Source organism: Cucumis sativus, chromosome 5, assembly GCF_000004075.3.
Source record: "Cucumis sativus cultivar 9930 chromosome 5, Cucumber_9930_V3, whole genome shotgun sequence".
NCBI classification, from domain to species: domain Eukaryota; kingdom Viridiplantae; phylum Streptophyta; class Magnoliopsida; order Cucurbitales; family Cucurbitaceae; genus Cucumis; species Cucumis sativus.
In genome coordinates, this window is record NC_026659.2 from 1,407,526 (window position 1) to 1,422,528 (window position 15,003).

Here is a 15,003-nt window from a genome sequence, read left to right on the forward strand (position 1 = left end):
TTTTCCTTTTCAAGATGCATCCCTGCATGTGGCCCATATGTCAATTCTTTTGATATACTGGGGGCGGTTGAACAGAAAAAAAAAATAGTTAAAAAAAAGGGAAACAATGTTAAATAAATTAATTCTACATCGGGCGATATGTAATTAATTTAATTATATGAACCAGAGTACACTTTTTTATTTTAATTATTTTCATATTGTCAATAAGTTTATAGTTTATTAATATGTATTTTTAAAAATAATTATTTGATTATTATTACCTTTCAACTAAGATGAAAACATGTGCATGAAAATATATCAATATGAAAGAATAATTATTACCATATATTGTTAAATTAATATTTTTTATATTATTTGTTGCAGTTTAATTAAAATCATGAATATAATCCAATTGATGAAATCAACTCTGTAAAGGCTTTGTAATTATTTTCTGTTGGTTTTCTCATTACTTTGTGTGTTTGCAGTATAAATTCAATTTCATCATATAGTTCTCTCTAAATAAAATATTGAACTTTGCATAGATCTAATATTAGTGAAAGTGATAATAATTAGCATTGTAAAATATGTGCTAACAACCCTAGAGCCATACTATTTAATACTTGGGAACATACTAGCTAATTCATCATGCTTCTATATAAATAGTTTGAGATTTAATTAACTTATTAATTCTTTAGAATTAACTACTTTACATGGTTCTTATGAAGGAGTCTATTGTAAAGAAATGATGGGAAAACTAAAACTGCATAATTTCAAGAACCAAACAAAAAAAAAAAGTTATCAAGTGAGATTCTAAACCCAAGATATCAAAATACTAAGAAAGGAAAATAAACACAAGAACGATCCATGGAAGAAAAATTTAGGAAGAGAAACATTTACTTCTTAATGTTTGTTAATTAAACTTTGAAATTTTAATTTTAATTTAGATCCTATACATCACCATTTTCTTAAAAATAGAATTGGGCACATAATAAGGATGAGAAAATTTGTTATTCACAAAATTATGTAATAAGATATTCACATTAACTAATAACATATCAGACAACCTTCGACTCTAACCTCTCTATATGCTTCATGCCAAAATCCCTAAAAAACTAGAAGAAAAAAACTATTAACTAAATATCTTAAACTAATTCTCAATTATTCCCTTTTAAATTAACAATCTAATTTCCTAAATAAAACTAATTACTAAACTAAGCAACATTTGTTGGAACAAGCTTGAACCACTGGCTCTGAGGATCATCGAAGCAATTCCACTCATCTTTAAGGCAAATGCATTTCTTCACAACAATTGAAGTATCAGATTCCTTCTCTAAGCAAATGTTTTCTCCCCCACTTTTGGTGGACAATTGAAGCTTTGCCTTAGAAGCCACCGTCCAACTGCTTCCGTCACCAGAGCATTCGGCCGACACCACAGGCGGCTTCCCATCTCCGGCTGACTTCAAACACTGCCCGTTCCACAACTTCATCGGACTTCCATCTCCAGTATGGTCCCACAACGTCGGTGTCTCACAGTCACCTAGTTCAATTCCTCCCTTGCCATCTAGTTTGACACATTGCCCTGACACTGGATGTAGCATTATGTAGGACATTGGTCCTTTGGAGTTTGGATCTGTTCAACAAAGAAAAAAAAAAGTTAGAGTTTAGGTTTAGGGTTAGGATTGGAGTTAGTTAAGAAACGTAACCTTGGTTGATTCTTTTGGCAAGTTGAAGCATTTGTTGGAGACGAGGGCTTCGATCTTTAGTCCAACTGCTATCCATGATACCAAAACTTTCATCAACATCTTGTTGGCCTTGCCTATACATATAGGATCCTTGGAAAGCCCAATAAGCCCAGTCAATATCCTTGCCAATAATGCGAGCCAAAAAACAACTCATGAACCTATTTTGAGCCTTGTTACCACCCCTTAGATCGTACCCAAATTCACTAAGAAACAGTGGATATGGATCCTTCATGTCCACCACAAATCCAGCTTCTCTCTCGAATTTATCCATCACTTGATTGCATGCTATGTTTAATGGCTTCTTCACAAACTTGCTTTCAGGTTCCCCACTGAATGAGTATAAATGTGCCTCCAACACTACTTTGTTGTTTAAGTTGTACCCTAATGGCTTTTTCTTCAGGTAACTTAGATCGTTATCGTAGTTTAGACCGGAAATCACTACAAGAAGTCTAGGATTTATTCTATGAATCAAGTGACTTCCTAGTTTCACATATTTCCGCCACACGCCGACGTTGTTCGACCCTCGAAGTTCATTTCTTAGGCTCATTCCTACCACCTATGCACACAGAACAACACATATATGTTAACTTTTAAAAAGAAAAGTAATTTAAAAAAAGAAAAAAAAAAAAGCTCACTTTAGGATGCCAACTGAAATGTCTAGCAACATAGGCCAAGCCTCGAAGCCATTCAATAGGCTTGAAATTGCGGTCTCCAAAGAAGCCATTTCCATCATGGAGAGAACAACACCATCTGGGTTGGCTTATGTGATTGTCCAAAATGACCATGAGGCCGGCATTGCCCAACCCATCAACAACAGTTTTGAATGCACTTGTAACTGTCATGTTCAAAAACTGAGGGTTGTGTTTTTTGACTCCATTTTTCACTTTGTTGATGTCGAGACCGTCTAGGACATCACCTATAGTCTCGAAGGGGTAACGAGTGAACATGTAGACTGACCAAGTCAAGCGCACACAGTTGTAATCACGACTGACAATCTCATTAGCTAAGTCCTTCAATGGTCGTTTGTCAAGACCTTGTGCCACCATAGATTGTGCATGAGATACCAAATTGACACAACTCAGCTTCACACGTTGGCCTGTTTTAGAGTCTACAATCCATCTTCCTCTTGTGGAAAGAGGTAAGGATTGTGAAAGAACCAACAAAGAGAGAAATAATATAGAAATTAAAGGGAAAGCTTTAGCCATTTTAGTGGTTGGAGAAATGAGATGAATAGGAAATGAAGCTATATGCTCTTATTTATAGGATTTATAAAGAGGAGAAAGAGATTTTTTTTTTTTTTTTACATAATTCTTAGAGGCCAATTTGATACTGTTTTTCTGTTTGGATTTTCTCCATTTTGTTACAAATAATATTAATAAGAATTCATTATAAAGTTTTCTTTTCCTTCAATAATTATGGGATGAGGAACAAACCTCACTCGTTCAAGGATGGAAGATCACTTTGGCTCATTCTAATTTGTTTTGCTGTTAAGATATGTTATTGGATGTATCTTCTTGCTTTCTGTTATCAACTTTGATTAAAATTTTGTAACTGAAATAAAGAATGACTCAAAGTTCGATCTTCCTCCATAGCTACATTACATCATTGTTTTAAATTTTGAAATAACAGAAAGAAAAAAAAGATTAATTAAGATTGTCCTTTTCATTTTCTTGGGGGATTAGATCCGGTTTAGAAGCGAGGCAGGTAGATGAAATCCATCATGAAAAGAAATTCCTACCTTTTTTTAATTTGATTAACGATCATGCCAAATGTACGTCTTCATTCAAATGTACGTCTTGATTCATTTAATTTTGATGATTTTAAAAACTCAAATCTAAATTTTATTTGAACTAAGATAAACTCGAGAATAAATCAAATAGAAGATTATAGTTTCATATGAGATTAACATACCTATCAAACCCCTTTTTTTCTTTTATTTTATAGATAGATGCATTTTTCTTCCTTTGCATTTTGGTTAGATTGTAATTGATCTCCACAAGCTTCTATTGAATAATATTGTAACTTATATACACTTTTTTATTAAAATATATTATTCTATAAACATAATAGTAATATTGTAGGTTATATAATATTCTCTGGATAAAAGCCACGTATATTATTTCTTACGCTTCATTATGGCTTAATTATTTATCTATATATAGGTCAAAACTTGTCATTTGACCTTCATCAAAAATATTCGAATAATAAAATCGTTTAAATTGAAATGGAGAATGAGTAACAAATAGATAGATAATTACAGTTTTGGACATCAATGAATTGAGATGTACGTTTGATGGTACAAGTGTAAACCATTGACTTTGTGGATCTCCTTGGCATTGAGAATCATTAGGACACATGCATTTTTTAGTCAAAATTTGATGGGAATGAGAAGTCCTTTGTAAACATAAGGCTTGTCCTTGTTTATCAAAAGTGGCTAGTTGAAGCTTGGCATTTAAAGTATATTTTCATGCATTTTGTTGGCTTGAGTAGTCTTTAAATTGAATTGGAGGAAGTCCATCTCCTACAACTTCTAAACACAATATAGAACCGACCAACTTAATCAGAGTGTCATCTGCTTCGTGACTCCAACGATTAGATATCTTGCAACTACTAACTCCTAATTGATCTTTTTTGTTCATTCGCACGCATTCACCACTAAGAGGATGGTACATTACAAATTCTATTGTGAGATTTGAACTTGGATCTGTGTTAAAGAGCAATTGTGTGATTCACCAGTGAGAAGAAAAAATGAATAGATCAAACTAACGTTATTCTTAAAACATTTGTGTTTGATCTTAAAAAGAAAATTTTCTCACTCTTTCTGTAATCATTTTATTATTATTATGTATATTTTGAAAATATAGATTAAAATGAACCACGATTGTATGAAAACCAAATTATTTAACTAATACTAAAAGTAGAGAGACCATAAATTTGTATTTAAACCTAAAATTTATATTTTATATAAATTCTCACACGTCACATTCTCAAACTATGATTTATAAAAGTCTAAATACAAAGAAGTGTTGCGTTATCAAATCAAAATAAGCATAACCAGCATTATTTAATTAATTTTTTAAATATATATATGTGAGGTAGTTAACATATTTTATAATGAAAGTAAAGATTGTCTCCAAAATAATCTTAAATAATGATCAGGAACATTTGTCATATATATCAAATCTTTTAAATATGGTGATCAATCACAGTGTGTTGGTTCTAACAAGTTCATCAAATCATTGGCTTTGGGTGTTTTTGGAATAAATTTTGATCGTCAATAGTGCAAATTAAATACATGGAATTGTCAATGTCATATACATTTTAATTACAAATACAAATTCAATCACATTTGAATTAGAAATGGTTACATATACAAGGCATTGTCATATAGTGTAAATCTTAAAAATACAAAGGCAATCATAATGTGTTGGTTCCAACGAGTTCAAACCATTGGCTTCAGGTGTCTTGGAGGCAATTTGGATCACCATTGGTGCAAATGCAAGAGTTGGTCACAACTTTTGAAGAGTTGGAACTATCAATTTGCAAACAAAGGCTCTTTCCACCTTGAGTGAAGGTGGCCAAATGAAGTTTAAAGGTTGAAATGGCACTCCAAACACTTTGTTGGCTTAAGGTATTAGTTGAAAGAGATGCCTCAAGGCCTTCCCCACTAGCCTTCAAGTATAAACCAGTACTTGGACATCTCAATTGGAGTGTCATCGTTGTTATGACTCCATCGAGTTGGGGTGGAGCAATTGGTGAGGAAAATTTCTTTGTTGTCATTTGAGACTTGGATGCATTGGCTACTTTGTGGATGATATATAACATATGAGAACGATGCATTGGAATTTGGATCTGCATATATATCATAAAAAGATGTTATACATAAATTCTTACTTGATATATATATTTATAGAGGTCATTGCATGTATTTGTAATAATCATTTATATAGTTACCTTGCAACATGGTCTACAAGAGTTGAAGCTTTTGTACAAAGTTAGGGTTCTTAATTTGAGTCCAACTAGAGTCGAGCACTCCGAAACTTTCTCCAGGCTCTGCTTGACCTTCTCGAAAATAATAGCTACCTTGTCAAGCCCACAATGCCCAATCCAAATCTCTTTGTGCAAGATGGGTTGTGAAGCAACTCATGAATCAATTTTCAGCATCGTTAACTTCTCTTTGATCATATACCCATATTCACTAACAAATAATGGAAACGGGTTTGGTCCTTGCATTACAAACCCAACATGGTCTATAAATCCATTCATAATATTTGTACATATATTGTTCAATGGTTGTTTTACAAACTTGCTCTCGGAATCTCCACTGAAAGAATACAAGTGTACCTCGAAAACCAACTTATTGTCTAAGGTGCTAACATTCAAAGGCTTTTCCTTTAAGTATCGGAGATCATTATCATAATTTAGCCCTGAAACAATGACTAAAACTTCCGAATTTATGTTATGAATCATGGTTACCCCTTGAGTTATATATTTGTTCCAATCATTTGCATTTTCCATAAAGCCTCGTATCTCATTTCGTAAACTCATTCCTACCACCTAAACAACCATTGAAAAAAAAATGTTAATTAATGAAATATTATACAAGTTTTTAAAAGTTTGAGTTTAGTTTTAAGAATCTAAGAAAATCTCATGATGTGAATTACATACCGTTGATTTGTTGCGAAAGCGTTGAGCAACCAAGCTAAGCCCTTGTAGCCATTCTTGAGGGTCAAAATTGTTGTTTCCAAAGAAGCCATTGCCATCGTCGAGAGAGCAACACCATCTTGGTTGGCTCATGTGATTGTCAACGATGACCATTAGACCACTTACCCCCAACACATCAACAACAGCTTCATACGCTTCGACAATAGTTTTATTCAACACAAAAGGATTATATTGAGCCAATCCAACTTTTGCTTGTTTTAAATCAAGAAGATCAAAGTTTTCTTTTATTAATTTCTTCTTTATAGATAAAATTTACAGCTTCTTTCGTCTCTCAAATTAGATTTTAAAATATTGACTTTGGTTGAAAGTGTCAATTTCTATATAATATTTCCTGCTATGTTTCTTTTGGCTTAATTTGTTCGATACAAACAATTGCATATTTAAATAAAATTATTGTTTGGGGAATAAATATATTATTTTATATTGGCAAATTCTTTTACCCACTCATCTATAAAATTATTTTTTCTAACTTCTTAGTTTTTTTTCTTTATATAAAATTAACGTCTCAAAGCTCAATCATAAGTTTGGATTAAAGTTTTTATTCTTTTGAACAAAGTATTAAGTCGAAAGATTAGTGGACATATCTAATGAATACCTCAACTAGGTTAACATATTATTCACGCCCTTCTTCACATCTTCAAATTCAAGAATGATTTAAAATTGATTGAAGTTGTAATTTAATCAAAAATTAATTAATTTCTTTTGAATTAGAACATGTCTCACCTTAATTACTTTTATGACATAAAAATCTCGATTTAAAGTTAAAAGACAATATAATAAGAATATATTTCTTAAATTCTAAGACAAAATACACATTAACCATATTACCATAAATGAATTAAACTAATTAGTACAATTTAAACTTTTTAAGTAAATATTACCATAAAATGTATGTGTGACGTGTTTGTCAAACTTCAACACTTGGGCTTCGACTTGGTTCTTAAATAACTAATGTTGCAAAATAAGATGAATTTTTAAACAAAAATAAAAAGATATAATAATAACAAACAAACAACTCAAAAAAAATATTTAGTATATGTATTAGATTTAGTAATCAATTAGGGTAAAATATTGATCATTTTAGAATTGATTTCTCGTTGATTAATATATAATATTTAGTTTAGTGTTATATTCAAAGGACTCTTTCAAACATGAAAATGAACTTTCTTAATTACATGTAATGTAATGTGGTGTTTGTCCTTTTTAGTACTCAACTCTCCAACGCTATTTCAAATCTTTTTTTTAAAATTATTTGGATCTGCTTTTTTTCTATAAACAAATTATTAATTCCGTTTTTAATATATAGAACCTAAAAAATAAAAGATTAAGAAAAAGTTTAGAGTAATTATTTGAGAGTATAATAATCATTCCTTTTTTATATTATCAAATTAAAAAGATTTTTTGATAATAATCTTTTTTATATTATATTCTTTTATTTTAGAAAAACTAAAGGAAGATAGTTTTTATTTTTTTTTGTAAAATAATATGATTATTGAGTTATTCATGTAAAAATTGAAAATCTTAGTCAATTCATAATCACAAAGATACTTTAAATTTGTTCAAAATTCACCCCATTTGAACACCTATTCAAGTACGAAAAAGAATTCATTAGTTTGAAGTATTCATCCCACATTTTGAGACTTCCATCAAAAGAAAATTTTTCATTTCTGTAGGACAATACAAATATTCTAATAATTTAATTTTAATTTTTTTTATATACAAAAATTGAATTTTAAATTTATAAACTTACGAGGCCGAATTCACATCAATAATAATAATTAAATTGAGACGGCTTTGTCTTTTTAATGGTAAAACACAATTCGACATGTAGTTTGGTTTATATATATATATCTTTAGTGAAGTCTATAATTTAATGTGCCCACTCATAGACTTAAATAAATGGTCACTTCGTCTATCATTCGTTTCTTCAAACAAAATTCTTCTTTCTTTTTTCTTTTTTTTGATAACTTTTGACTTGCTTTATATTTTAATATTTAAGAGAAAAATAGAGTATATGATTCATTTGGTTTTATTTAATTTATTGAACGACTAAATCAATAAAAAAAAAAAAAATTGATCTAAATTACAAACTCTTTTGATCGTTAGCACATGTTTTTACGTATAGAGATTTATTTTTTATTCTATTTTTTATAACAATAACAATAATAATTATTATTATTATGCAATCAACAAGTTAGTATAATAAAACTCATCAAAGTTTCAAGTTTTCGTGTGATTATTTAAATTGATTTATTTATTTGATTAATCTCTAGTTTATAGTTAGTCAGGCTTTTGTTAAGATTTTTATTAAAATTAACATTTTGTTAGGTAAGGTTATATTAGTACTTGTCATATCAACACACAATTATTATCTTAATTGTTTTTTTGGTTTTATACTATTAAAACTCAAGCATATATCGTATATGTGTGTACACACCGCCAATGACTTCTTTATTTTATAATTCATACATTTTAATAAATAAATAAATAGTAAAGCCTTTATCAAGTCATATCCATAATTGTTTATTTCTTTTTCAAACTTCACTAAAGAAAACTCTAAATATCTTTATAATAATACTGTCAATCACAAAAGAATTGTTATTAAACAAATAGGTAGAGATAGAAAACACATAACATTAGCTTCAACTCATCAATAAATTTTAATAGTCATAAAGCTTTGCTATTATTATTTGAAATAAGGAAATATTGTCCGAATAATTTCATAACTTTACAACGCAGTTTCATAAATTTTACTCAAAGAAAGAAATTAATATGATCCAGAAAATGAATATTAAGTCCTAATATTCTACTATAAAAAAGTTTAATAATATATACTGTTACATTAACATGACTATCTCACATATTCAAACTATACGTTTTCATATCTCAAAATCCTATAATGTAGATTTGTTAGTCACATTCTTCTTAATTCTAAAAAATTTAGGTTGTTTGAACGAATTTCAATAGGATTTCACTTTTTCATTAAACAGAGATTCTTACACGTTGATCACAATCTTGTCCTTGAATCGTCTTGCTTTTTGAATTGTAAGTCAATGAACAGCTTATTTTCACCAAATAGTTTTTCTTGATGGAGCCAAGTATTTTCACTCTTCCAGGAATTTCCGTGTAGCTACTTATACTCAAAGATCCTGAATTCCAATCCTTTATCAAACTCGAAGCATCATCCATCTTCCAAGGTTCAATCTCTACCGTCACATTCATCCTTAGCGTGTCTTTCGCCTTAACCTCTCCTGGTGGTGTCTCGCCCTCGCCGATGACCTTGTCGTGGTAGTAAATCTCGATCGAAGCTTTCGAGTATTTGAACGACGCAACATTAGGGTTCCTCACCGAGACGCTAGCCACAACAATTATCCCACTATCTGAGAAATATGAAAGAAAATACGAGTTTAGAATGACTTTGAAGAGAAATAATCGTTCATGTATAACCGTACTGGTCAATTTTGAGTACTTTTCGTTATTTCAAAAGAGTCATTGCAAACTTACTTGAACTCAAAGTGTCATTTGGGAAGGAGAGGGAATCAATTTTAATATCTGGGGTTTTGATATGGAAGACGGTGAAGCCGAGGACGATACCGATGACGGCAAGGATTAAGAGGAGAGCGGCGAAGCAGCCACAGCACATGATATATTTGTTTCTATGGAGGTGGAGCTTGGGATCAGGAGGAGGAAGAAAGATATGGTCGTCACTCCGGAGCTCGGCGGAGGCGGAAGCCAAGGGTTTGACCTGCTCTTTATCAGCCATGGCTATGGTGAAATGACACCAAAAGAAGGGATATGTTGAGTATTTAATAGTCGTGGGATTTAATTTGATCATTTGGGAAGGAAGACTCCATTATCGTAATGCACAAGTCAGCCTAAGTTTTTTTTTTTCTCTCTCTCTATATCTTTCTAATATAAAAAGTCAGTCTGTTCTTTTAGTTATTATTTTTTTTTGTTTCACAAATACGTGTTGATTTGGGCAAAAGTTTGACTAAAGATTGGGTTCATCAACTTGGCCAAAGCCAGAATGATATAAATAAATATAACAGAAGAAATTACTTTAGTATACCATAAAATTTCACACCCTATCCATTCATTCATGATCTTAGTATTTAAAAATTACATGGAACCTATGAAATAAATTATTTAATAACTTTGTTAAACAATGAAGAAAAATAGTTGGTATTATGGTAGTATTAGATTATTTTCTTTAAAAATATACCATGAAAAAATTGAACGATTGTTATCGAAATCAATAATACAAAATTTGTGTTAATAGAGTTATGCATGAAGTTTCGTTTTTAAATTTCTTTTATGGGACAAGTGTGTTGAGCGTGTTAAAAGGGAACAAAAAGACAACATGCAGAAAAGAAGCAAAGATATTAAAGAGAATATTAGATCGTTAAATTAGAAAATAGCTTTTATGTAAATCTACAGTACCCCAAGAAAAAAAAGAACGTATTTTCAAGAATCTAGAACAGAAAAAGATGTTTGTAAAACGAAAAGACTAAGTCAAAAGTGGAAATTTCTAGGGAGAAAATTTTCAAGATTTACTAATTGCATAATTAAGGATTGGAGTCCTTTAGATTACAAGTGGGAGTGAGAATTCTTAATAAGGTTATTATATTATTTGGTAGTGACCGTTTGGTTGGCAAGTTATTTGGAAAGTTAGGGGATTTTGGAAAAAAAAAGTTAGGTAAAAGATATTGTTTGTTTTCTCGTACAATTTAATCGAAATGGGTGGAATTTTTTTTCAGTTGGTTTTTCAACTCACAACATTTCAAACATGTTTCCTCCGCAGGTTCTATCTCAAAACCAATTAATAATGAGATAAACGTAGCTCATCTATCTTATAAGAAACTATGGTTACAAAAAAATGCAAATAAATACTCTATACATATTGGCACATTAATTAGTGAAGAATTTCATTCAAAATTTAAATATAAAGAATGATCACAAATACAATCGTTAGTTTCAAAATAATTAAACATATAACAACATTTAGAAAAATTATAAATATAGCAAAATTTGTCAAAATAACCGGCTAGCGACGGTATATATTCAATTTTGCATTATAATTAATTATTAAGTGGTTACCAGATGGGCCGGAGAGATTGCATTTATAAATGGGCTTTTATGTAGTGGGAACGAGAGGCCTGGCCCGGTTTCATTCTTCTATTCTTTGATATAAAAAGATATTGGAATGTTTCCATAATATAAAAATGAAATAACCAAATTTAGTATATAAAAAAAAAAGAAGAAATAAATGGCATTAATCACAAAAGAAAACCGAAAATGTTGATGGAAAAGAAAAAGAAGATCCGGTAATTGGTCTACAGGCAAGCCAGATTTTGGACGCCATGGGAGGTCAAATTCAAGCTCGTACTACATTTCAACACTGAAATCTTCTTCTCTTTAAACAATTTCAATAAATCAATCTTTCCCTCGAACTCTGCGTTCCAACTCATATTCATCGTCTTCAACCTACCCAAATCATCGCTGAAATAATCCACATTAACAAACCTCCAATTCGGTTTCACTTTTACATTAAACTCCCTTTTCTCAATACTCTTCGCATTTACACTCAATCTTTTCACCTCCCCGATTCCCACCACCACTCCATAGTAAATCAACGTCACGTTCCCTACTCCCTCGTACTCAAACGCCCCGTAATTCGGATTCTCCATTGTCATTTCCCCAGTTAATGTCGCCTCCATGAATGGCGTCGGCGAGAAGCCGTATTGGAGATGTTTTACCGCGACGGAGGTTAATTTCACTGTTGGGGTTTTTACCCGGAGAACGACGAGGCCAAAGGTCAGAGCAGCGATGCAAGCGGTGGCAGCGGCGCCAAAGAGGCAAATGCAGAAGGTGTTTAGGCATTTTTTAATTGATTTGCGTCTTGATCGGTGTGCCGCCGTACGTTCGCCGGGAATTTTGTCGGCCGCCATGGGTTCGAGTCTCTGTTGGGGGCGTGAAAAAGGAATGGTTCTAAAGGAAGAAGTGAAATGGAATGGTAAATTTTGTGTTTTTAAATTTGGAATAAGAAAACGGTGGTTTCAATTTTTTTGTTTTGAAACGTTTTCTTTTGAGGTTTCAAAGCTAATTCCACATTTTTCCCCTCCTAAATGATACGTCTTTAATGGGTTTTAATTGTGTTGAAAAATATGTTAAAAGTTTTGAGTGAATTTGGTGCTTTATTCTTTCTTCATTTTTAGATGGTTTGGCTCACTCTCTCTTAGGCACAAAGTTCTAGACATCAAACCCCTTATTCGGTGTGGTTTATTGATTTTGTGTGTTTGGTGTCAAGTGATGGTTTCTTCTTTTTATTTACTTCCTTGAAAATTTTGTTATTAGCATATCTTTGTGTCATCCTCTTCTCTTATGCACCCAAAAATGAATTAAAATTATAAACTATGTTTACAGCCTAAATTCTATAATACTAATTAAAAAATTGATAAACAAAAGCAACTTGATTGTTAATTAATTAATCCGTTAATTAAGATAAATGAATTGGAATGAACTTGTAAATATAATTCAAATTTCCAACTCCTAGTTGCCTCTATGTGAAAAACAAAGTAAAAAGGAAAAAAAAAAAGAAAACCCAAGTGAAAATGAAGTTAATGCATTACTTTTTTTTCTTTTTGTTAATAAATGATGCAATTAATTCTTGCAATTGAGCAAACAAGCAAGAAACTCTCCAATTCCTTCTGTTCATAGTTCATAAGTTATCAAATACTCAATATAAACATTTATAGCCAATATTATATCCATCCAATATTATATCCATTGTACAAATTCTCCAGAAAACTAATAATATTTGTGTATATATTTCAAAATTATGAAATATTTAAAATTAAAAAAATGTTGATCATGATCAAGCTAGTTTCAGCTCACTCAAACCTCGAGCTTGCGCTAAGAAAAGAAAAAATAATGATCATATATTGAAGAACAAATTAGGAAAAGTGATATATATATATATATAAGTATATAGGTATAGGTATGAATGTTTACATCGTATTCAGAAAAAGGGAAGACGAAAAGGCAAAATAAATCAAAACAATAAACTAATTTCAAAATAAATAAATAAATAAATAAACTAATTAGGGTTCATGTATGGAGTTGATGGATTCCGATTGAGATCATCACTACTCACAAACCCAATTATGTTGAATTTGATGAGTATTCAAATCCAGATTCATCGAACAACTAATCTCCGACGAAACCCTCCGTCTAAAAATATGAATCAAACGAACTCTCCCTCTCAATTTCACAAAGCTACTAAAATTCAAAATCCCATTACTACCACTAACATTCTTCGCCGAACCTTCCACGGTAACATTCATCCTCTTACTCCCTTTAGCCCCAGCTCTCCCACCCCCAGTACTTCTCTCCCCGAAGATCATTCCACCATACACAAGACCGACGGTGCCGTTGTCGAAATTGAAAGGACCGAAGTTGGAATTATCGACGGTGAATTCAGCGTTGAAGGAGAGATTAAGAGAATTAGGAGAAGAGGAATTAGTGTTGTTAGAGAGGGAGACTCTAGGGTTTGAAATGGAAGAGAGGCTGATGGAAGGGGAATTGACACGGAGGACGATGAGAGCGAAGATTAGAAGAGCAACGCTGAGGAAGACGAAAGTGGAGAAGATGTAGATGAAGCATTTGTTGGATCGTTCTTTACGGAGAATTTTGAAGGTAGCGAGTTGTTGTTCTTCGTTGGGTTTGTGGTGAGCTTGGTAGTGGGCTAATGGAAAGCTCTGGCTGTCTTCTCCCATGGCGGAGGAGAGAGAGAAGAAGAAGAAAATAAATTGGGTTTTTTTAGAGAGAAGAAGAGAAAGAGAGAGAATTTATAGGTGAAAGTGGAAGAAAGCGGTTAGTGAGTGAATTCGTGAGAAGCGGAGAGGTCAGTTTTGGAATGCGCCGGCGAAGCTCTGTTTTTTGTTTTTACATTTTCCGGTTAGTATTAATATTTTTAAAATATATAAATAAATTAAAAATTAAGAAAACAAACAAACAAAAAAAAATATATATATATATACCTTTTTTAGATGATGGGTATTTTTTATTTGCTCTAACGTGAAGAGTATTAGGAAATATTGTCTTATTTAGTTTCTACGTATATTTCCCTTATTTGATTTCAGTTGTGTTTTGGGTATACCAAAAATGTTAGACGTGTTAATTTTATGGAAATAATCACACCTATGGTATATATTTAACATTTTGATAGTTTTGGTCCGTATTTTGATATTTTTTTTCTAAAAATGCTAAATTAAAATTTGATTTTTTTTTCAAAATTCATTATAACAATATGAAATAAAATAAACTAAAGTTTGAAGTAATTAAAAAAACCAAAACGAATATTATGAAAGTACAGATTCAAAATGAATCGAAATTAAAAATACAACATATACTAGTTAGTAGACATTAAAAAAAAATATCCTATTATTTCTAATTTGATCATATATTAATTTATTTTATAGAATCCGTTATTATATTAAAAAATTCAATTTTTTTTCATGTGAATAGTATTTGTAAAAGTGTGTAAAGGTAATTATTA

General features: G+C 31.1%; 3 protein-coding genes across 3 annotated transcripts; all 3 read right to left on the reverse strand.

Moving 5' to 3' along the window:
- Positions 1-977: 977 nt before the first annotated feature.
- LOC101211910 (glycosyl hydrolase 5 family protein) lies at positions 978-2,941 on the reverse strand. The gene is made up of 3 exons (XM_004143915.3): positions 2,357-2,941; positions 1,683-2,277; positions 978-1,609 (listed from the first exon to the last, which is right to left on the reverse strand). Exons 1-3 carry the CDS (start codon positions 2,924-2,926, stop codon positions 1,191-1,193), a joined length of 1,584 nt encoding a protein of 527 aa, XP_004143963.2. The 5' UTR covers positions 2,927-2,941; the 3' UTR covers positions 978-1,190.
- Positions 2,942-9,100: 6,159 nt separating this feature from the next.
- LOC101212153 lies at positions 9,101-12,519 on the reverse strand. The gene is made up of 3 exons (XM_031885368.1): positions 11,781-12,519; positions 9,951-10,294; positions 9,101-9,826 (listed from the first exon to the last, which is right to left on the reverse strand). The coding sequence occupies exons 1-3, from the start codon at positions 12,392-12,394 to the stop codon at positions 9,429-9,431; spliced, it is 1,356 nt and encodes a 451-aa protein (XP_031741228.1). The 5' UTR covers positions 12,395-12,519; the 3' UTR covers positions 9,101-9,428.
- A 1,072-nt stretch (positions 12,520-13,591) lies between these two features.
- LOC101212642 (late embryogenesis abundant protein At1g64065) lies at positions 13,592-14,221 on the reverse strand. Its single transcript, XM_004143918.1, has one exon. The coding sequence runs from the start codon at positions 14,219-14,221 to the stop codon at positions 13,592-13,594; it is 630 nt and encodes a 209-aa protein (XP_004143966.1).
- Between the last annotated feature and the right edge of the window lie 782 nt (positions 14,222-15,003).